We start from the raw sequence: 25,495 nt of genomic DNA, 5'->3' as shown, positions 1-25,495 counted from the left end.
CCACCTCAATGCCAAAATCTAATCACTTGGTCCTTGTTTCATTTCTGACCTTCCCTGAAAATTTCATCAAAATCCGTTTGTTCGTTTTTCATTAATGTTGCTGACAGACAGATACAGATAGACAAACCAATGCCGATCATCATTCGGCCGCATTCCTCGGTGGCGTAAAAATAGCCTCATTGGAAACATTACCAAGTGTTGGCCAGTAAAGAGACAACTGTCTAAGCAATAAAGGGAATGAAAAGACCTCTGTGTAGAATATATTCAGGATGATTATCTGCAGATTAAAAAGTTTTATTGTATTCAAAGCACCATCTTTATTTGGAATAGAAGGCCGAAGCCTGCTGCCGAGTTCACCATACTTTAAAGCTATATGTAAAAACATGGATTTAAAATGTATAATGTAGTTACCTTTTACTGTAAACAGGTGACTCAAAAGCATATTTTCTCAAGACAGAGAAGTCATTGTCAAGAATTCACTGCAGAAATGTTTTCCATGTATAAAATTGTGTCTTTTTGCAGTACAAAACTATGATTTCATAGTTATGAGTAAATACACTTTATAAAACATATTCTCAGGTCTGTGTGGCTATACAGACATCTTTGTATATTTGTGAAAAACTGACACATTGGTCTTTGGTTCCACTCTAAAGTGCAGTTTCTGTGGTGCAGCAGTGAAGTAGTTCAGAGGTTCAGAGGCAAGTTTTTATCCTCCTCTGCATCAGCAAAATAAAGTTCATATTTGCTGTTTTAACAAACAGTTTCCCTGGTTCTCTCCTAAATCCGCACTCTTTTCCTGTTGTGTCTCTATGTAGGAAAAGCCCAAACTGCTCTCTAACTTTGCCAAAAGAGAAGCAGAGTAGAGACGAATGCAGCGAGAGCCACTATATGGTGTTTCTGGCTGCCTCTGTGACATCCAGTGCAGTCATTGTGGCGCGGCAGAGGCCTGTCTGCGTCGTCCCTTTGGCTGTGGTCAGATGACTGGCTGCTCGAGGAGCACTGGACCAGAGGCATCTGGTAGGAGGTGGCCCGCTTGTCTGGCCGGTCCGGGCTGGACCCGTCACTGGGACGCTGGCCGTTATACAGCAGGTAGCGGCCATGGGCGTCCTGCTCCATGCGGAAGACCTCGTACTCAGTGTGGGGCAGCCGGATGCCCAGTGCCACACAACCATTGGTTAAGGTCACATCCTGCTCCACCCCGACCTGCCAGGACCCCTGCGCCCCACACTCATTACCGTTGAAGACATTGAGGAGGGAGGTGGTAGCTAAGTCCATGGGAGTCACTCTCATGTGGTTCACTGGAGAAGGGAAACACACACACACAAAAAAAACATCAATGTCATCTAAAAAAATCCTTTGGGTGCAACATACTCTGAACTTTCAACTGCACTGGGTTTGCTGTTACAAGTTGGGTCTTATTGTTCAGTTTTAATCATCATTCCTGTTGATTATGATAACACTGCTCAGCATGTTAACTTAAATGATGTGCGAGTACAGGGAAGAAGAGATAACCAGTAAGAGGCCATCGGGTTTAGCTTTGTATTTTAACTTTAAGTACTCCAGATGAAGGCAATTATATTTCTTTCTTGTTTTCAAGCAAGTCTGGTTTTATCACCCCCAACTCACATGACTTGAGGTGTGAATTCTGGTGAAACTGCCAGAGGAGGGATGTCAGGAAACACATTAGAAGTGGATTTTTTTGCAGGCCTCCTATCCTGTTTAGAGAGGGCTGCTTCAGTTAAACATAGATTTCTTCCGTCACTCCTCTCAAACTATTTGTCATCTTTGTCGAGCATGTCAACAATGCTGTCCGCAATGGAGTGTCCCTTCTCCTTTACATATAGATGGACGATAGTCTTGTCCTCAGGACCTCCTTGTCCAGTTTGGAGAAGGTACCTCACAGTTTCTCAGACAATCCAGCTACATATCAGATGACAATTGTGTTCCACCTGCTCCTCTTTTGTTGTTTTCCAGATCTCCAATTTTTTTTTTGCGAAGACACAGTTGGGATAGTCGCAGGTTTTAAGTACTTCTCAATATGCGTATGCTTCTTTTCTTTTTCCTGTCTCTTGGTAGGGACATTGTCAGCTTGGTGATGATGACTCACAGCTTATGTTCCAGTGGGTGGTGAGAGTCAAACAACAGATACTGTGTGTGTGTGTGTGTGTGTGTGTGTGTGTGTGTGTGTGTGTGTGTGTGTGTGTGTGTGTGTGTGTGTGTGCGCGTGTGTGTGTGTAGGTCTCTTTAAACTTCAGTTTTGGGGTTTCCACCCTCCTTAATGTGCACAGCACAGTCTGAAAAAAGCAGCTTGTAAACAAGCTGAAATCCTGACATCTTCCCCTGTTAACTTGATGTTGCTGTCCACCAAGCTGGGCGTCAACAGAACCTTACAGCACCAAACTGTAGAATGAAGTTCACCTATCTGCAAGCACATGCGGATGCAGAAAGCATGACTTTTCCATAGGGGACACTACTTTTAGGACAGCAATGTTGCATTTCTGGACAAAAAGGTAGGATGGTTTGAGTGCAGGAAGAAACAAACTGTAACAACCATCCTGAAACGGTGGAAACAAGTAAAAAAGGTCTAGAGCACCGTATGCAGTATCACAGCCATTCTCATGCTGAAGATGGGGGTGATGATAAATACCTGAGATTCCCCATCAGTCAGACAGAACTGAGAAAGACTTTTGGATGAGAGGTAGAACATCTTCATGAACCAAAAAACAAACAAACAAAAAAGATTACCTGCCTACCAGCAGTGCCAAAGCTCATGCTGTATTTTGTTTACTGCTACTCTTCTCCTGACTATAGCTTTACACACTGCCCATCCAAAAAAATAAAAATAAAAAATAAAAATTGCACACGCTAATATTTTGTTGGACTGCCTTTAGAGTACGGCACATATTCACTGTGGCATCATTTCTATAAGCTTCCGCAATGTCACAATATTTATTTCTGTCCAGAGTTGGATTAATTTTCTGCCAAGATCTTATAGTGATGATGGGAGAGTCGGACTGCTCTGCAAAGTCTTCTCCAGCACATCCCAAAGATTCTCAATGGGGATGAGGTCTGGACTCTGTGGAGGGCAATCCACGTATGAAAATGATGTCTCATGGTCCCTGAACTACTCCCTTTGCATTGTGGGTGTTGAAATGCTCCTACTTTCCCTATTAAACATAGCCATGAGTTCTACTGTTGATTTCATGTGATATCATTTCACCAAATATTTAAGTGATCTCCTTTCATGATCATCCAAGAGTTTGTTCCGACCGCATTTGTTTCCTGAAGATGATGGTTCATCACTATCCTTGCAGGTTTTAATAATGCGTTGGATGGTTCCTAATCCAGTTTTAGTTGTTTCAGACATTTCCTTAGCTGTTTTCTTTGCTAGAGGAAGGCCAATAATTTGACCCTTTTGAGACAGATTAACATCCTTTTTACGGCCAAAAGACATGTCTTCCGACACGGTTGTTTAGCTAGTTGTTTTGTTTAGTGAAATCCAGGTGGCAACTTTTTTTTTTTTTTAACAGGAGTGTATTTACTGTACAGACGTAAAATTGGGATCAATTTTCTCATCTAACACTTGACACAAAAAAGAACAAATGTATTTCCTAAAATGTTGAACTGTTCCTATTAACAGAATACCGGTAATGTAAAAAATACTACTGGCAAGACTGTAAATAAAAGAGAAATACCTTTGAAGACAAAATCGGTGCCACCCATGACGCGGGTGGAGTGAAGCCCTCGGCTGTAGCGTCCGCGGGCATAGATGGTAAAGGTGGGGTGTTTACAGACAGGGTCAGAGTAGTGGTAGTAGTGGCCCTCCCAGGTGTGGTTGTTGTCATGGAAGATGAAGTGGCGGGTGAGGAAGAGGACCTCAGGGCGGACTTCACAGCGCTGGCTAACCCACTGACCGTACAGCCCGACGGTCAGGTCAGCACGCGGTGGCAGGATGGGAGGGTGGAACTCGTCTGATCGGTAGATGATGCGACAGGCAATGCAGCCGTGGTCATGATTCTGAAAATAGAAAAGGACAGGAAGTAAGTGTGTTAATATAGGTGGGAAGATAAACCAACAAAATAACCCTGAATGTAACAAATAAAACCTGTTTCAGCTTGAAATTGACTTACAGAAACAATTTCAGTACATGAAATAAAGTCAGTATACGACAAAAAACCAAGGGGATGTAAGCTCGTACTGTAAGTCCAGACTGTCATGGTTCTTTTTTTTGCTGTATTCACCTCTCACTTTCTCACATAGCCTTTATTAAGCACAAATGTGTTATATCAATGCATTATTAACAATATTAAAGTTACTGCTGATTGCCGAGTTTCAGAATACAAGTTAAAATTAAATAAACTTCATTATGAAATAAATTTGGTTGAACTATTACACTTTAAAGATTTTTCCTTATATTTACTAAAAACACGGTGAAGAACAACAAAACACGGGGACGCTGAAAGCTCTGCAGCAGGAATCTACTCATAGTGCCTTTAAAGCCAGTGATCAAGTCTTTGTAGACAGAATTATAAAATGCTCTTCACTCTGGAAACCACTGAGACAAACAAGACAAAAAAAACAAAACAAAACAAAAAACATGAAATCATAAATCATGAAGATGTGCCCTAATGACACTGGATTTAGTGACACTGGATTCAAAAGGCACATAATCACATTTTTTGGAAAACAATACAACAAACAATACTGCAGTCAATCTTTCTCATTATTTAGTTTGTTTTTACATTGCCAAAAGCAAACATTTGCCAAGCATTTCTCCGGTACCGCAGGGAATTTGTGACCAATTGCATTGCAAATGTTTCCCAAGGAAGAAAATCAGTGATACACATAATGTGTTTTAATGAGCATCAGTGACACTAACAAACTTGGCTTATTTTTTGGCAAGGATACAATATGTACAGAGCAAGATTTTCTGACGGAAAAATTAACTTGCCAGTGCCGGCTCCTGGACCAAGTATGCAACTAAAACACTTTTCTAACTTCACTTACTAATAAAGCTGAAATTGCCTCTAAAAATGGGAGTGCAAAAGCTAACATGTACATGTGAGATCACAAAAACCAACAAGACCTGAAAACTTTGCTATGAACCATTCATATAATAAAATTAATAAGCTGCTGAGGCTGTAAGTTGTTCACAAGCTCAAAGTTTAAGCTACCACTGAACATCACTGAGAGGTGCAAAAGTTTGAGGTCACTTAGAAATGTCCTTATTTAAGAAGATAATATTAAATGAATCAGAAATACAGTCTAGACATTGTTCATGTCGTAAATGACTGTTCTAGATGGAAATGGCTGATTTTTTAAATTTAAGCTCCTACTTATATTTATTCAGTTTTATTTGTTTTTATATGATTTCATTTACCTCCCACACAGTATTGTATATATCTAGGCTTGTTTTTGTATGTGCATTTATTATTTATTGTTGTTAATTTAGCTAGTTATCAATGCACCGTCCAGTGGCAGCTATTTGTATTTTTGGCATGCTCCCATGTATGATGACAATAAAGCTATTCTATTCGAATCAAATATCTACATAGGGGTACAGAGGAACATTTCCAGCAACCATCACTCCTGTGTTCTAATGCTACATTGTGTTAGCTAATGGTTTTGAAAGGCTAGTTGATGATTAGAAAACCCTTGTGCAATTATGTTAGCACATGAATAAAAATGTGAGTTTTCATGGAAAACACAAAATTGTCTGGTGACCCCAAACTTTTGAATGGTAGTGTATATCAGTGATATTCTAGGTTAGGGGGATCTGTTAGTGCTTAGAACTCTTTAATCCATAACAGACATAGAGGACGGCTGACATTTATTCAGGGCTGTGTTCTAATGCTACATTGTGTTAGCTAATGGTGTTGAAATGCTCACTGATGATTAGAAAAACCTTTTGCAATTATGTTAGCACATGAATGAAGGTGTGACTTTTCATGGAAAACATTTTGGGTGACCTCAAACTATTGAACTGTAGTGTATGTGGGACTAAAAAAAAACAGAAATACGCATGAGGAAAAAAGTAGAAAAAACAGGAGTACTACTACATCCTGCAGATGAGTTAATCCCAGTGCAGCTCCATAAACACCTCGGAGTGAAAGGCTGATAGGACAACTGGAAGGGAGGCCTCCTGTGAATCCAACACTGCATGTGAGAGCAGAGCGCGTTTTTCTTGGTTGTGTACTTTCACATTTGTGCATCAATGCAAAGTGCATATGAGTCAGAAAAGCATGTGAAGAGGGACATACGAGAAATAAATACAGTATGAAATGTTAGATGTGTACACAAGAGAAAGAGCTGAAGTTGGGAAAGGTTCTGTTGCAGGTGTGGAAAACATGTTTCAGGTCTGCAGGAAATTTGAGCTCTTACAACACAGACTGAGCTGGGAAAAAAAAAAAGAAATGGCTCAACAATGAACATGGACAGGCATATGGGTTCTGTGAAGCGTCTTGAGACAATTTGACTGTAATTGGCGCTATATAAATAAAACTGAATTGAATGGGTGAATGAGAAACATTTTAAAGCACTCTGAGTGCCACTAAGGTAGAAAAAGCCCCTATTTAAGTGAAGATCATTTACCATTTACTGATTTAGGCCTGTATCCCTTAACAAGGGACAAATGCCTTCGTGAGAAATGTACAAAAGTGCTGCAAACTTTACATCAGTTTGAGCAGACTTAATGTGGACATCTGTTCACAGTGACAGTGCAGGAGTGTAGTGAATGTACAGAAACTTAAACAAGGGCGTACACAAAATTGATCTTTACCAGAAAATCAATAGTTTGCACAGAGCACCTGCAACGCCCGAGTTGCTAAGAATTGTAAAAGCAAAGAATTTTACACCTTAAGTGGTACTGGAGAAAACGGAGGACATGAGAGATGACATTACTGCCTTTGCTTCATATAAATCTCTTTTTTTAACCACACTGGGCAGAATGCTCATTATGCACAATCCAATCAAAGCCACGCCAAGAGAATTAGAGCTGAATTACACTTTGTTTGGCAACTATTTTATTTCGCCATTTTGGGGATGCTGCCATAGTTCAAGGGAAGATGATGTCCAGAAGCAACTATATGAGAAACAGAAAATACATCAAGCTTTCATACTATTCTGCTGGTGATAGACACTAAACCCATGTTTTTCCGAATGCTGGTATCCTTCTAGCTAGACCAGCATCTCTCCTGTAAGATGACTTCTCAGAAATTCATAATAAAAGCCTTATCTTAGACTGACTGGCTTCGGGGCTCCAGTTTTGAGTGTACTTTCTGGGATTATACGCTCACAAAAAAATAACGAAGGGCAACATTACACAAACCAAACTAAGGAAAACACAGCACATCATCCAAAATTAAGTCTTGTACGAATTACATGTGAAAACACACACAATAGCCAACAAAACACTTCAAAACAGATCCCTTCCAAACAAGGCTCATTATCAAGTGGTCACTACTCCGCCTCAGTGATGCAACAGTGAACCGCGGCGACACAAAATGGAGGAAACAAGCTCAAAAACAAAGTCTGCAGCATTGCTTTGAGTCTTCCATCACTGCTGAGTCCCACCCAACAACCACAAATGAACATGCTGGCACCAGCAAGTGTTCTGGACTGGGACCAGCTCTGGGTACACCGCTTAAGATTAATGGATTGGATAGTCACCGTGGCAATAAACCCCCCTTTAAAGAAACCATTACAACCTCAACAGAAATTGAGTTCAGAGCTTTTTGTATAGGAATGACTGTGGTATTCTCTACTGCTCCAAGGAAATGTAGATTTCAGTCATTTGCTGCATGTGTTCAGCTGATGGACAAAAAAGTTATTTACACTATAAAAACTATATAAAATCAGGATGTTCACAATTTTCTATAATGCCAGCTTGAATAAATGTAGAGGTAAACTGCCATGCTTCTCTCAAATTGCAAAACAACACATATCCTTACTTCTCTCTACTGGAGTCAAGTCAAACCAGATAAGTATATTTAGCAATATTCACATTTGAAATGTCCTCCAAAACACAATGGAGTTGAATGAAATTTAGCTTGAAAAACTCACAGCATCAAAAATAAATTTATAGGTTTTGGAGTATTACAGTTTTGGTCACATGGGGGCAGCACAAGAAGCTGTGAACATGAATAGAATTAAATCACTTTATTCATCCCCGAAGGGAAATTCTGAAAATATACACACACACACACACACACACACACACACACACACACACACACACACACACACACACACACACACACACACACACACACACACACACACACACACACACACACACACACACACACACACACACACACACACACACACACACACACACACACACACACACACACACACACACACACACACACACACACACAAAATAATGTGGAAAACATGTTACAAAAAATAGTAGCCAAATGTTCTACTGTACTATTTTCACCAGGTAGTTGCTAACTTTGTGGACATAGGTGAGTATAAGTCAAGTGTGACTAGACCAACCAAAACACTAAGCTGAAAGCTGAAACTTCTCGCTCACACATTCTTTTTCCATTTGTCACACTGTTATTGCTGTCAGTTTTGATGACAGAGCATTGAGTGCAACACTATGAATGCCTTCCAGAAGAGAGGGAGACTGATAGTGTTTGTAATCCTAATATTGAAAGATCACTTGTGGTGATTATCAAGTTTTTTACCTTGTTGACATGATGTCTTCGATGGAAGACATCATGGGTGAAATCAAGAGTCAGCACATTTCTGAGCATTTCCAGTTTGATGACCGATGACAGTCTCAGACACACTTCAGGATTAAAGTGTTTGTCTGGAGACTCTTTTTTTTTAAGTCCTTTTTCAGTGAGGTGAGCACAACACGTGGAATTTCATGCTGCATGGAACTGGAGTGGCAGCAAAAACTGAAGAGACAAACTAAAAACTAAAACTACCTGCCAGACATGGTAGCACTAGAAGAAAGATAAAAACCTAAAAGACTGAACATGATTGGTCATGGGTTCATATACAAGAAGACAATTACCCCAAGCATACCTGAAAGCTGTGCAGAGACTACTGGACCAAGAAAAAAGGAATCTGGCGTAGTGGAACTGATCGACTGGCCAAGTCAAATTCCTGGCTTGAATTCTATTGAACAGATCTGAGATTCATTGAATTAAAAAGTAGATTGCACAAAAGTTTCTAACAAAGCAAGTGTCTGGCAACAGCTAGAAACTAAATAACAGAAGAGACTGTCTAAAAGTACCTAAAAACAATTGCAGCAAGAATAAAAGCTGTTATCAGAGTCAAATGAGGTCATTAAAAATCCTGGTTAATATATGTGAATAAGAACTATTTAGTTGTTCCGGTTATACAATTTTTTGTTTGAAACAAGTTATTGACAATTTCCTACAATATTTGTGTTTTCTCATTTTTATGACAGGTGGTCTAATATATTTGTTCAGCACCGTACATAACTTTTTTAAACAATGGGATGTCTTTTATAATTTTTTTTCAAAAATGAATCTAATTAATTAAAGGCTTTGTAATTAATTAATGATTAATCACATTTTTGGCAAAAAGCAATATTTCACACAAAAAGAAAAGATCTTTCAAATAAATGGTTGACGACTGAATCAATGAATAAATATATGTGTGAACTTAGACAACAGAAATGTTCGTTTCATTTGGCTTTATCTGCATTTTTCATCCGTCTGCTACATTCACAGATTACTGCAAAATCCAAGTGCAGTTACAGTGATTCCACTCAACAACCAGTAAACTGAAGCACTTTCAATGTCTTGAAAAGTGGTCTATTGTGGGCTGGCTACGACATTTGCCAGCACCAGGATACCATAGGCTTGAAGTGCTGCGGTGATAAGTAAACTCTTTGTTGCGTAATTTGCACACAATCACGCTTTTATCCAAGCTGCCACTGGGAAGATGTTTGACAGAGAACTTTCGGCCCAACAAGCTCAATGTGGTCTTGTTTTCCTTCACATGATTCACCAAACTTTCTTAAGTGCTGACATCATTCAGTGCGTCCTGTGTATCTTCTTTGCGGCTGGCAAACAGATTTTAGGTGCATAACTGCCACCTACTGGGCTGGAGTGTGCATCAGTGTTACTAGGAACTGAGAAAGGTGCGATTAAATGCGTTATTTATTTTTAACGCATTATGTTTTCAGTAATTAATTAGTCAAAATAAACATGTTAAAGTCCCAGCCCTAATTAATAATAAATAAAGAGTTAAATTTCTTTGTTTATATCCTTTGTTTATATTCAAAAAATATATAAAACATTTACGACCACGTGGCAGAAAGACTAGAAAAAATTACATATAAAATTGGAATTTTTGCCGTTTAAGACTATGCTGTTAATGTGTTACAGTAACTCCAGCTTTGAAAGTGGATCAGTGTGCCACCAACAACCAAATTTTCTTCTAATTCAGAGAAGATTACAGAGGAATGGAGCATATGCAAGTCTTTGATTCGAGCCTGAGGCATGCATGAAATCAAACCTGGTATGTGATGGCTGGAATAATTCATAGGGCTGCACGATTTCAAATTTTACAAATACCACATGTTGATTGCTCCCAGAGATGGCCTTGGTTTCACATTGCGCCTCTGCAGGCTGGAAGGACATGAGGAGAGCGGCTCTGGCCATTACAGCGCCACAGGGGAGCATGTTTGATCACAGCGAGTCACTCCTCACTCTATGTACATTCCGATCGTCAACACCAAGGCCCATCATCCCCGTACAAAGGGAAGTTTATTTAGACAGCGGACCTGAACAGGATTTCATTGTAATCTTTGTAGAGGGTGACAGTGAAAACATCACTCTAGGGTTTCAACCAGTGGGAAAGCTTTTGTTCAGCAGTGTAAATAGATACATTTCATCCCGTAAGCACAGTGGAGGAAAGAAAGAGCTCTGTCGTGGTGCTGAATTTGGGAGATGAAATCAGAGTGTGCTTAGTTTCTGGTTTCCATCAGTGCAAATATTTAGCATATAAGGGTATAAGGCCAAGAATATTGACATGCACACCGATCTTAACACAGACAATATTTAAATAAGTTGTAGATGTTGAACCAGACATGTCAAGCATCAGTCAAAGGAAACTTGACAATTGGGTAATCTACACTTGTTAAACATCCACTGTTTGTGTGTTTTAGTCCACCCTCTAATACTACAAAATGCTACAAAGTACTTTCAAGGTCTTTCTGGTGTGTGTGGTCTTTGCAGTGTGGCGGGTCTACACAGGAGGAATGAAGTTCAGCTGAGGTTGCACACTGAGCTGCATGCTAGGGACAGAAAACAAAACCTGCCTTGTATGCTCCAGTGAACACACAAGTTGAGTCCGAGGGTGAGAACAGTCCTCATCCACGTTGCTGAACTAGAGTCTCCTGATGGTAAGTCAGGCCTCCTGCACAGTGGGAGACGCCTGTCTGCAACAGTCACTGAGCTCACAGTAGGGTTACCACTGACAGCAACTCCAGCTCAACTTCCACTTTAGGAATAAATAAAATAGAGATGCAATTTGGCGGAACTCATTGCAGAAAATATGATCGACCACGATCTGTTGGGTTTGCAGTTATGCTTCAACCATAATTTTGGTTCTTAATGCTGCAGACACAGAAACTTGGAGTGTCTTTACACTAGGCCTGGTTTCAAACATTTGCATAATAAATACATGCTCTGTTGTAATTGCAGCCACACCCAACAGTAATGTAAATTGCATCATCCATCAGCCAAGAGTGTGAGAACAAGAGCAGCAGTGTGCATGTCAGCAGGAATATGACTGTGCAGACCATGTAGATGCTGATCCACGAAGCCTTGGTGGAGTCCTCCAACCAGACTAGAAAGCAGTACATTGCAAAACACATGTCCATCGTGTCCACAACTAAGTATTATCTCAACTTAAGTCCTTAATGCACAGGACTATTATTAGCTGGAAACGTAATTTGTAACAATTGTGGAGGCTGTCCGTGATCTCAATCTCACGCAAATCTCCACTATTCATTACTTAAAATTCAAATTACTACAAATATCCAACCATGTTTCCTCAAACGCAAAGGTCCACTTTAATAACAGACCTGTGAAAACCAGCATTAAAAAACTCCATTTAGGGCACAAGTTGAAGAAGCTCATATTGCTACACATCAGAAAGAGGAACCTCAAATCAATCAGATGAACAACATCTTGAAAAATGATTCGCTAGATGATATGCATATGACAGCATGTGGTAGGAGACATTTTACTGTCTTTCAACACGGTCAACAATTTGATGATCTATTAATATATGTGGGGATAATGTCAATAAATCTGGGTAAGAGACACTTTGCTTATCCCGTCTGAATGCACTGCACAAAAACCAAATGTGGGAGGTAATTTATAAATCCCATGAGGTCCCTAGATAATACTAGTTCCATGTGAATAGGACTTGAGAATCAACAGTCATTCTTAGAATCGTTGGGAGGCTGATTAGAGCTAAAGTCTGATGTCAGCATGCTAATGGTATATTGTGTATATTTTTACAAAATGTATTAGCATTCCATCCAAGTGCAAGCATTTGCCAAGAATTTTTTCATCAATCAAGAACAAAAGTCGGAGGTTTGAAGACGATCAGATACCGTCCTTGCTCCAACCATAAACGACGCCAACTAGCGATCCGGTTATTCCCATGACCCACTGTGCAGCGTCCGGGAAATCAAAGTCTTTAGTTTCCAGGGAGAGCATGGTTGCAAAACTGAAACTTGAAGGAATTGACAGAAGGGCACCACCAGGAGTGGAGCCTGCAGCTTAATTTGACTCAACACGGGAAACCTCACCTGGCCCGGACACGGAAAGGATTGACAGATTCATAGCTCTTTCTCAAATCAATATTTGGGTTAAATTTATGGAGAGTCTAAAAAAAATGCTAAATTTCTTCTCTTGCAGAATTTTTTTCCTTCCCTCCTATTCAAGGAAATCAACACATGATCCCTCAACTTCATCTAGTGTTCACAAACACGTATCATCCTCCTCTCTCAAAGAAAATAATCATTAAGAACTGACCTTAGCGTTCTGCAGTGCAGTCTGGTAGCTGGACGGTTTGTAGTACAACCTCTGTGACGGCTCAGTGTGGATGTCTCCTAGGAACAGCTCCTCCACCAGGTGATCCAGGTTGTGATGCAGGTACTGTTTCTCTACTCTCAGCAGCTGCAGCTCGTGCATGGCAAAGTTAAGCTCTCTGGAGCAGTCATAGCCACCTTCCTCGCTCCACAGCTCGTAGATCACACCGGACTCCCAGTGACCCTTTACGGCCCCTCGGCAGCTGTGTTTGAGCCGCTGGCTGAGCTCTTTGGCTACGGTTGCTGTGTGACACACCATCTGGACACGGTGGAGGTGGTACTCTGCTTCTGTACCACCACGGATGATCCAGGAGGCCTGGCGTAAGCGCAGTCTGCCTCGGATCACCAGTGTGTAGGTGGGTTTGGTGCAGTGGTTGTCCTCATAGTAGAACTGGTTAGCCTGGAAGGTGTTGTTGGGGTAAAATCTGTAGGACCGTGTCAGAAACTCTGGTCCTGGTCTCACCTCACAGCTGCAACAGAGGACAGATGGTCATTTAGAAAAACGTTGTGCAAGTTCACATGCAATAAGTGTTTTAATAAGCACCAATGATTCCGATCTAGAGTTGGATGATTTTCTTGTGCAGCACATTGACCGACTTTTAACAGATATTTAACTGAATTATCACTATTTGTGTTCAAAGAAAGGGCTTCAATAAATGTTGTTATGGCATGAAATTGTAGGTTGAGGCACGCGGCAGGGGTGTCCCTCAGCCCTCTTTTATTTTAGCTAACTTGTCAATTGCATTTAGAACAGCACCCAATATATATGGAATTTACATAATGGGAACTGTACACAAACTTTTTCTCTATGCAGATGACCCTCTACTGTATATCTCAGATCCTATGTTATGCGTCCCTGACATTGTGAATATCCTGAATGAGTTTGGAACCTTCTCAGGCTATAAACTAAACCTGTCCAAGAGTGAATGCTTTCCAATCAATGATCTAGCTTGCAAACAGCAGACAGCGCACTTCCTTTCTGTATGTCAAAGCCAGGTTTAAAGTATTTAGGTATACACATTACCCATGTCCATTCAGATCTTTATTAAAAGAATTTTAAACAAATAAAACTGGAGTCAGATCTAAAGAAATGGTCTGCATTTTATTTATCCCTCACAGGCAGGGTTAATTGTATAAAGAAAGTTTAGAATATTTTATCTAAATTTGTGTGCCTCTTTCAATGTCTTCCACAGAACTTTTGGAAAAATTAAAGAACCAGGATGACTTAGCGCTTCCTAACATGAAGAATGGTCATGAAGAATTCTGACTCGGCATTAAATATATAAAAAATTAAACATATAAAAATCATATTCTGGTAAGAGGCTTCATCAAGCTCCATCAAGCTCTCTGACTCCACAGTGCTCACCGTGGAGTCTTTCCACTTTTTGGGATCCATCATCTCCCAGGACCTGAAGTGGGAGATGAACACCACCTCCATCACCAAGAAGGCACAGCAGAGGATGTACTTCCTGAGGCAGCTGAAGAAGTTCAACCTGCCAAAGACTATGATGGTGCACTTCTACACAGCCATCAGAGCCCATCCTCTCCTCCTCTATCACCGTCTGATACCCTGCAGCCACCGCTCGGGACAAGAGCAGGCTGCAGCGCATCATCCGCTCTGCTGAGAAGGTGATCGGATGTATCCTGCCATCTCTCCAGGATCTGTACACCTCTAGGACTTTAAGGCGTGCAACCAAGATCTGGGCCGACCCGTCCCACCCTGGACACAGACTTTTTGAACCCCTCCCCTCAGGCAGGAGGCTGCGGTCCATCAGGACTAAAACCTCTCGCCATAAGAATAGCTTCTTCCCCTCTGCTGCATCGCTGATAAACACTGCCCGTGCCACTGCAAATCAGCTCTGCTGACTATACTAATTACTACTGTGTAGTAAGTGTATATACTTGTCTATTTGCCCATTTTATCCATTCTTACATCTCTTTACTTACTATTTTATTTGTAATTGCACCAGAAGCAACAGAGAAAATTCCTTGTAAGTGTACAAACCTACTTGGCAATAAAACAAATTCTGATTCTGATTCTGATTCAGAACTGGATAGGAGCTGATCAGAAAAAAATCTTTTTTTTTCCTGATAATTTTTAAATAACATTTGAATTTACAATAAGGGACTATGGAGCATCTTCCAAGAAGTTCCATTACAACAGATGTTTATGTGGTAATGCCATAACTAATTAAACGATTCTGCTATTATTTACTTCAATGCCATATGGCAAAATAATAGAGTAATTCTTCTAACTTCAATCCCGCAGTTGGATAATCTTGTTGATAGGACTGCAGCTTTACTGCATACATCAATTGACGCTGTTGCCCATCTGATAAAGAAGGCGATAAATTCTACTAAAATAGCTCCATGGGTGGAAGATGGGAAAGGCAGTGGGCACTCTACAAATTCAGCAGAATCTCATCTAACATTGACATAAACTGACAGCGATTAGCTGTTATTGTGGTTATAAGCAAATTAATGCACCTCCAGAACATAAAGGATTGAACATATTAACAGGAGTCAAACTGAGTCAGACAGGAAATCATAATGCTGATTAATCATTTTGGTTGTTTGAATTTTCTAAACCTATTACAGAAGTTGTTTTTAAGTAGCTGACAAGCCACAAATGCAGCACTGAGGACGAGCTTTAAAAATCATTTTATTATCAAGAGAGCTTCTTGCTATACTAGAATGTACTGAAAGTAAAGGTTGGGCAGAAAGTCAGAAAACATAACAAAATCTGAAAGACTAGCGGAAGGCAAACAAACAAACCTGGTGGACACCCAGTGACCCTCCATGTTGGGAGGCATCTGTACAGTGATTCGGGCTCCGTTGTGAAGGTGCTTCAGCATGCGTTGGCACTGGGAGTCTTTGACAGAGAGGCCAAAGGTCTTCTCCAGGGACAGACGACTGGAGTGGCCATCTGAGTAGTGAAGAGAGGAGCCTTCAGCCCCAACTGTGGGAACAATGACAACACCAAACAAAGTTTAACTTACGGAAATATGAAAACATAAAAAGGAGCATGATTCTGTGTTTCATGGAGGAGGTGAGCAACATTCATGATAAAAAAACTAAAGATGAGAATTCGTGGGCAGTGTTAGGGGGTCTGACATTACAAAGTAATGCATTACAACTATCACATTAAAAACTAGAAAAGCACTCCACCAAGGCTGTCCATTCCCTCATATAGCATTGTCAGAAAAGCAGCATTTGTTTATTAGTTATTGATAATCAGAAATTCCAGCAACCAAAATGCAGCCATTCAATACCCACAAACGAAATGTCCTTGCGCTGAGCACAGGAGTGTGTTATGCATGTGTATGTTATGTATGGATGCCAAATTGCGTGACCTAGATACGCATCAGGCAGTGGGAATTGATGGCACTTGGAAACTCCCCCACAATTTATTCAATTGTTCCTTGTATCATTTACGACGGATAAGTGTCAATTAGTCTGCAGTGGTGGATTTGTAGTAGGATTGCAATCATGTGATCATCAGCAGGCAGCTGACGTAGTGTTCACTTGTTGTCATAGCTAGTGACGCCATGCCGCTGTCTCACAATGATACAGAAATCTGTAACAAATTTGTGGATCCAGACTATAAGCCGCATCACTGTAAAAACCTAACCAATTGCTCCTTGTGTCATTTCTTTCCCTGAAAATTTAATCCAAGTCCTTTCTGTTTTTGAGTGATGTAGTTAACAGACAGACAAACCAGTGATTTGTGACCGCGTTCCTTGGCTGAGTAAAAAGTCATGTACCTCTACGAAAACTGCACATCATCTTTAGAAGTAGACAAAACTAAAAATGTCCTCTGTGCTCTCTGATACAGTTAAAAAGACACAAATAATAAATACGAATAATAAGTAAAGAGTTGAATTTCTTTGTTTATATTCCTTTGTTTATATTCCAAAAAATATATAAAACATTCATGACCATATGTGTTCGAAATACTAGAAAAAAATGGTAAGTCTACATACTATAGTTATTTTACTGCTTAAATGTTTAGATTCCATATTTGTCTTTAATCTGTTCTGTGTAAACAGCCTTCAGTTCTGGTAAAAAGCCTCTGATTTTTTGTCTCATGACTTTTAGTTGCACCAAGTCACTGACAACTCCTCAGCTGTCTGAAAAGAGCAGAATCTTTTGTTTCTTATTAAATCTGGTTGATCAAAATTTAGGCCAGTTTTTATATTGGATGATCATGTTGTAATTGTAGGCTTGGATTAGGTTCAAGATGGAATTGCATGTGACAGATGAGAAGTTCAAAGACCATCAGAAAGTTGAAAACTGGATGATTCTTTCTGTTTCTATAGTTTCTGTCTGACAAATATTTTAGATGTTTTCGAAAGAAAATATGCCTTTCCAACCCGTTGGTGGGTTGTGGGTATTGTCGATTAGTGGGATAAACACCCTACAGGTCCCAAATTCAGTAATCACATGACTGTTACTAATCTACTACTTCCATTTTGAGGGTAGTACTGTTGAAGAACATTAAAACAGCTGTGGTGGGTGACCTCCTTATTAGTGAAAGGATTTGTGCTGATTAAGCGACATACAGTACCGTTGAAAAGTTTGAGGTCACCCAGGCAATTTCATGTTTTCAATGAAAACTCACACTTTTATTCATGTGCTAACATAATTGCACAAGGGTGTTCTAATCATCAATCAGCCTTTCAACACCATTAGGTAACACAATGTAGCATTAGAACACAGGAGTGATGGTTGCTGGAAATGTTCCTCTGTACCCCTATGGAGACATTCATTAAAAATCAGCTGTTTCCAGCGAGAATAGTCATTTACCACATTAACAATGTTTACATTGGATTTATCATTCATTTCATGTTATCTTCATTGAAAAAATGCTTTTCTTTCAAAAATTAGGACATTTCTAGGTGACCCCCAACTTTTAAAGTGTATGTAAGGTTTAATTTTATATTGTTAACTGGCAGTTACTTGTCAATACATTTTGGTGATGATCCTGAGAAACACAAAAGCAATGCAATGAGTAGTGTAGTAAATTACTTCCTACAAGAGGTAAATGACAAAAGTAATTTATTACTTTCCTAAAAGGTAACAAGTGCATAACATTACTTGTGTTTAGGTATTGACTTCAACAGTGGTCGTGAGAGATTAACAAGATAACTGAATCCTGTTGAAAAATTAATGAAAATTTGGAAAAATGGAAGGGGGGGGGGGGGGGGGAAATCAGTGCTATTTAGCAGTGTTTAATATCAAATAAAATTACAAATAAACCACTAAAGAATCTGTTTAATCTGACAGTGCTTTTTATTTTTGATCTTCACATCCTACTGAATGAAGTGCAGTTGCTCTTGAGTCAACTAAGAGACTAATTAGAAACCAAACAGAGAAATACTTTGCCTTGTTAGTCTGAAGTTGTCCTCTCAAGCTTTCAATCTGCCAGGCCTCTTTGAAGTCTTTATTTCATTCATTTAACTCGTATCATCACACCAGGGATTACAGGGCTTTATCAGCAACCTACAATACCTGGTACAAATTAGGATTTTATGGTTTAACATTATCTGATCATGTGAAAGTTGAAGACCTGATAAGTGCATCTCCGCACCCATAAAACACTTGAACAAATGCTAAGAATAAACCAAAACACAGTGAGAGCTGCACTGCAAATTCTCCGTTCCCACCCTGTCCACATGCCCTTGATGCACCACATGAAATAACAATACCTTAAGTGAAGGACTGAGCTTAAAAGGATAAAATATCGGAAATGAAAGCATTTTTCAAAGCCTGCAGCCAAAGAAAGCCCTAAAGCTCACATTCCAGTGGGGATTTATTCCATGTAATACTTTAATATCATCAAAATCTACCTTGAAATATGAAGACTTTGCCTCAAATTCCTTCTCTTGGATACAACTTGCCCGGGAATATCATTTAACGCCTAGGAATGCCACTGTGGTCGCCTCTTGGCTTTTAATTTGAGACTAATAACACCGAGGGAGGGACAAAAACATCTGATTAAAAGAAGTCAAAAGCTCCATGAAGAACAAAGCTCCATCCAGCTGTTTCACACCCAGAGTGGCAGCTCCTATGTGTGCTAGCCTAGTCTTGTGTGTAAATCACCAGATCACAGAGCTGCTTAGTAGAAACAGTGGATAGTGGGGTGACTTGATCCCCTGACTCAGCTGGGGGCATTAGTAACGCTGCTCTGCTGACTGAAGCTCCGTTAAAAATCAAAGAAGAGGCTTCACAGTTTGCTGCATGTTCTGTGTGTCACATTATATATATTTTTTTTAACCACTGTAGTCCACTAAGACCTGGGAAAACAGCCATGAGTAGCTGCCAACTGCAAGCTTTAAACTTCTTGTGTGTGTGTGTGTGTGTGTGTGTGTGTGTGTGTGTGTGTGTGTGTGTGTGTGTGTGTGTGTGTGTGTGTGTGTGTGTGTGTAAAAGAAACCTGTTGGGTTGTATAATGCAAACACCTTTTACTCGGGTCGCGTATCTCCTTAGGCTAAATGGCAGGTGTATTATAACCACACAAAAATGCACCATCTTTACTATCTTAAAAAAAACACACAATGGTTTCATAGTTGTGATGAAGAGAACAGACTTTCTAAAAAAATGTTTTGTTCTTGTGAAAGGTGCATTTGAACTTTCCCAACAAAATGTCACGTTACAGTTAAGAAGCTTCTGTTACTTCAGTTTTTGGCTCTGATAATTGGTGTAATTTAGGTAATTTTTATGTGACGATTGGCGTTGGTTCATTTGTCTGTCTGTTAGCAACATTATTCAAAAACGGACTCGTCAAAAAAAACGGTACCTTTGGTTGTACCAGGCATTAAAATGAACAAGAAATTGAAGAAAACAAGGGTGGCCCAATAATTTATTCCATGACTGTATCTGTATGTGTGTACCAGCCCTGAAGGCATCAAAACTATAAACGAACACATCGAATTATATAGTAAACAAAAAAAGCGTGAAATAAGTCAAAACATGATATTTATAGTCTTGATTTAGGTGATAAAGTTATAGGTGGTAAGTATTTTTTTATGTTGTTAATGATTTTTGACATTCTGAATGTTTCTGATTCTCAGCAAATGAAAACTATTTCTCCATGATACTGAAGCCATTCTTCAAACAAACACCACGGTTAACCGTATTTTGGATTTTGATTTTTTTTTTAAATTTACACAATAAAGCAAACATGACACTAGTTGAAAAAAGGGTCAAATCACAAAAGTATTTTTAATATCTTTTTATTAAATCCCATTTTTGTTGTTCTGAGAGGCTGATAAATGAAGTGTCATGGTGTCTGACATTCAGCCGTTTCATGGCTTGATCAGGGCTCAGCAGCTAAGGAATAAAGTGTGATAAACTATTAAAAATATAAAGAAATGTGAGCTTTATTTAGACCAATTTTAATCTCTGTTACAAATCTTCTTACATACCATCAAAGTTGAACATGAACAAGCTCAAAACTACATTTTAAGAGGAAGTTTCTCATCTGTCTCCCCATTCATAGTGTTCAATGTGAGAGTGGGGGCAGTTCCTTTCAATAACTTTATTTTTTTTTTTTAAAAGTCAAATAAGAGAAAATAGCACTTTTCCCTCAACTGCATGACCCTAACCCTCTCGAGTCCCTCGCTGTTGCTGCTAGTCCAAACTGCTGCTCTCTATCTAAAATCAAAGCACCCACAAAACTCCCAGAGCCCCAAACCACGGTGAACATTTCCAGTTGGCCTGATCCCACTGGTGAGGTAAGAGCACTGGGACCCCTGACAAGACGAGAGACTCCACATCGTTTATGGGAAGAGAAAAATCCAGAAGTGCCAGAGCAGAGACCAGACAAAGGCCTGTTCTTTGTGTTATCTCAGAGTTTGGCAGTGACCATGCCGAACTTGACGGGCGTACAGAAAATAACACTTTGGAGGAACTACAGCCAGAGGTGGGAAGTACATTTTAAGAGACAGTGCTGGTGCTCAAGTACTTCTATTTCTATTTCAGAAGACTGTCTACTTCAAATGGGCTTAACTTCAGAGGGAAATACTGCACTTTTTTCACTCTAGTCCACATTTATCAGACAGCTGTAGCTATGATTTAGTTTGCACGGATTTGGATTTTGCATTCAGCATGCAGTTATGTCATAAAGCACTGTGTTTGTCGAGTAAAAGAGGACACCAGCTGTCAGGCTACATTTATATGACAGAGGGAAGGTAATAATGGGGATGATTCCAATGATTACAACTTGCAAGCATTCGTGTCATCTGACGACTCAAGACAGTTGCTAACGGTCTACTGCTTCTCACTCAGTCAATAAATACTAAAACTGGAAAAGAAAGAGACAAATGTCAACTGGATTTTTTCAAAGAACGTCACGCTCCAAGCAGGCAAACTGTTCACTAATACACAATTAACAAACTTATGAATGTTTGAGAGTGTTTAAAATACTTCTGTTTGTTCAATACACATGTATGTAGCAAAGCAATAAAAATAAAAAAACAAAAACATTTGCCCCTGCAGGGAGGAGATCTGGAGGCTCTGTTAGGCTGTGGGGTGAATTTTACAAACATGGTTTGGGTCAACTTGTCTGTGTAGAAGAAACAGTCGAAGCAGGAGACTGACTGGTTTGATGAGAATGAAAATGACGTGCTGCCGCCTTCACAGTCACCAGATGTTAACCGAACTGAACACCTATGGGAGACTATGGACCAGTGTGGTAGACAGTGCTCCTAACTTGAGATCCGGAGACTTTGGAATGAATGCCAAAGTGCATTGAAGCTGTTCTGGTGGCCCAACACCTTACTAAGGCACTTTTTGTTGTTTTTTTCTTCTTAATTTGTCATCCGTCTCTAACACTATATTCAATTTCAGTGTTACCAGGCTTTAACAACAGACTTTGGCTAACATAAGGCATCCAACTTTGCTTTCTTTTGTCAATGCTTATGCTTAGCGCCAGGTCTTATATAACAGTATTTATCCACTCATATTATGACATGAACTCATTAGTAGGAAAAGATGTTATTTCAGTTAAAAGAGCAACTATCAGCTTGACTTTCGTCCCAGTATTCACATTTTAGACATATTAGGTTTTTTAGCTGAGAGAAGGATGACAAAAAATGACAATAAAAACTTCAGACGTTAATAAGGCTAATAGGCTACAGTGCTAACGGCTTTTTGAGTCTATAATTTGGCACAGTGGTGCTACTAGATAGTTCACAATGATAAGTGTTAAATTGTAGCAGGTAAGTTTATCATGTTCAGGATTGCAGTTTATGTGTTAGCATGCTAACATTTGCTAATGAGCACTACATATAAAGTTTGAGTCTAGCTGGAAAGTGTTTAGGTCCAGTATTAGGTTGAGAATGGGACGTTAGTGGAAAAATCTGAGGACCAAAGTTATTATTAAATTCATCTTCAGATGGACATGGATATGAAACACCAAATTTAATTTCAGTTCATCTAGTAATCCCCAAGACATTTCTCTTAAAACCACAACTGTCAGCCACCATCAGTGAATGAGAAAGGTTATTTAAAACAGCAGCAGCATTCAGTATCTGGGGATAATAAATATTTGCACAACATTTTATGGCAATTTATCTGATAGCTGCTGGAAAATTTCAGTCCAACATCCAACACTGCCACCACTAGCATGGTTTGTTGTTGTTTTATTCTATTTTGATGCAACTGCAATCGAAGAGTGTTATGTGTCTGTCTGTCTGTCTATATATATATATATATATATATATATATATATATATCTTACTGTATCATTAAAATGCATTGCTTTATTTCCAAAACAGTAGAGTATAACACTAAGATGCACATGAACGATGTCAGTGAACAAGATATTTACACTTACGTGCTCTCTTCAATCTCATTTCAAAGTATTTAGTAGTCGTTTGGAGCTTCAGGTATTTTTTTTGTGTGTTTGTTTGATGTCTTAAAGGTCAACAACAAACTTTGCAGCTGAACTTTTTGCTCGACATGGAAAAAGTCCAAGAAAAGGGTTATTAAGGTTTTGGATTGTGTTAGGGGCCCACATACTACACTCCTCCCCTGAGGTGTTGCTACTTTGAGCTACATAAAGGATGAGTCACTGATGCCGATACAGAGATGGAGTATAATGTGTCTCCTGCATCTGTCTGTCCTCTGTCTTTCCCTGCCAGTTTGTTTGACCACTGATTCTGTCTATCGCCGAGTGTGATTGCATTTTGTCCAACTTTTGTAAACATAACTTCAGGACTGTTCCTCTCATTATAACGTTATTGTGCACATTTTTCTGAATATTTGGTGTTCTGCTGGACCTCGGTTAGTCCGTAATGTTGTTTCTGTAAATTTTCCCAGCATGGGAGCAATGGAGGATTATATTGTTTTACCTTATGTTATCTCAGGCTGCTTTGAGAGGTCACATCTTAAAATGTTCCAAAAGTGGTGACTGACATTTAACCCAATATAAGCAGAAATGACAGCAGTCTTTTCAGAGTGGTACATTAGCATGATGGTATTGGTGAATGTGGTTTTATATTTTGTTATTTTGCTCAGATGTCATTATACGCCACTGAAAAAGAAATCATTAATACCACCTCCTTTTAAAGCTCATTACTGACATATGTTTTTCTAGTTCCGTGTGTGCCATAAAACTGCATGTATGCACGCACAACAGTTTCCTTGGATGTATTATTTTTGTAGATTTGTGTTACTGCCATTTATTTCTAATGATTGGTTACGTTTCCACTGAAAATTAGTGTGGTTTTATATTTTATATTATAAAAGGACTTTTTTAAAAGTATCATTTTCAGGTTTTTTGTTTTAACTTTTTACATCTCAAAATTCATCACATAAATGCAATATTGGCTAAGGTAAAATATATAAATGTGACTAAAATGGAGGTTTTTGTACATTTTGCACTTCTGTACTGGCAAAGGCCGAAACTTGATGGGAACACAAGGCTTCACAGATCACGTTGCCACCAAAAGAAAAAAAAAATCAGGATCCAGATGCTCACAAGTGTCGCTTCAGCAAATAGATTCTCAACATTTTTAACATATCTATCGAAAGATAAATGAACAGTTTAAAAATCCACTGAAGCTGAGCTGAAGACTTACTAAAGTATTTTTTTTTATTTTAAAAAAGGTGATGAACAAGGAGCTGCTACTCCACACAAGTCCTTTTCCTCCTGTAAATGTTTCCTAAACTTTGCTGCTTTGCTCAGTGAAGGCTTGCTGAGGTTTTCTTGTCCAGTAAATTTACAGTACACACTAATCTAGTCTGACAGTGCATTTTCATTGCCACTATGAAAGGCTGCAATAACACACCACTTAATTGGATGTTAGATTCACTAAAACACACTTAAGGATAAGTGAACTCCAAAATATGTTCTTTTTTTCTTAATCCCAACCCAGTCATTCAAAGTTGTGCCAAATGTTGCCTTCAGCTGTCGCTGGCAGCAGATGGACGGGTGGAACTGCAGTCCCATAATCCTCCACTGCTCCGTCAGAGTTTTCAATAGATGTTTTACAGTGATTCTTGACTGTCCCAGTATTTTCATCTGCCCAGTAGGCCCTGGTCAGCTTTAATTGCTTTCGAACCATGTACATCACTGTGACATGAAGCATCATGGTATTGGTCTGTTTAGTCCTGCTGGACTCAGGCACACAGCCATGATGGCAAACAGGTGTGCTGAGGTGAACGGAGGTGTGTCAGGTCCATGTCTGACACCACAAAGACAGAGCAGAAACATTTGACAATTTGCAAGAACTTCTAAAAGTATTACAGTAATTTGAATTATCTCACCATTTAATTTTATATATATATATATATATATATATATATATATATATATATATATATGCGCAACAAAGGTTTTGTAGGATGTATAAGCATTGTTTTGCAAGAAATCAAAGAGTAAAGTGTTGTTTGTTTGTTTTCCAAATTTTGGATAGGATACTCTTCAAACCTTCACATTTGTTGCACCACATGGGAGTTCAGTTGTACAACCAATAAACTCCATCAAACATAGGAAAGTTTCTTACTCAGAAAAAGGAGAAGCAGCGCAGATGACGGACCCATTCCGGACTTCACGAGGTTTGCAGCGAGCCTTACTGGTCACACTTGGTGGTTCAAGTTCTCCTTTATGCAGCGTCCTTAGTCATCCCGACACAAATCCTCACATTATGGGTCCAAAACGTGGAGCAAATACTCCCACGAAATCCGGGCATCATAAGAAACACGTCTGCGGTTCGCCAGAGACAGAGAGAGGCAGAGTAAAAACCCAGCGGTGTCTGAAGCTTAGAACAAAAAATCGCACGTACAAATCAATTTAAAGTCCAAGCTTTGCTGCGGGGCAGCCTTGAAGTGTTCAAATGAGGCAGCTCGATTGTTTTTACGCGCGTCCTGCGTGCTGCGCCGCGGAGGAGTGTT

The 25,495-nt window shown here is 39.5% G+C and overlaps 1 protein-coding gene across 1 annotated transcript; it reads right to left on the bottom strand.

Moving 5' to 3' along the window:
- Positions 1-263: 263 nt before the first annotated feature.
- On the bottom strand, positions 264-25,495 carry LOC110957688 (protein APCDD1). The gene is made up of 5 exons (XM_022203858.2): positions 25,108-25,495; positions 15,872-16,055; positions 13,041-13,566; positions 3,696-4,017; positions 264-1,298 (listed from the first exon to the last, which is right to left on the bottom strand). The coding sequence occupies exons 1-5, from the start codon at positions 25,142-25,144 to the stop codon at positions 835-837; spliced, it is 1,533 nt and encodes a 510-aa protein (XP_022059550.1). The 5' UTR covers positions 25,145-25,495; the 3' UTR covers positions 264-834.

Source organism: Acanthochromis polyacanthus, chromosome 9 (genome assembly GCF_021347895.1).
Source record: "Acanthochromis polyacanthus isolate Apoly-LR-REF ecotype Palm Island chromosome 9, KAUST_Apoly_ChrSc, whole genome shotgun sequence".
In the NCBI taxonomy this organism is placed as follows: Eukaryota; Metazoa; Chordata; class Actinopteri; family Pomacentridae; genus Acanthochromis; species Acanthochromis polyacanthus.
The sequence above is the reverse complement of the archived record's forward strand: the minus strand, read 5'-3'. Positions and strand labels throughout refer to the sequence as shown.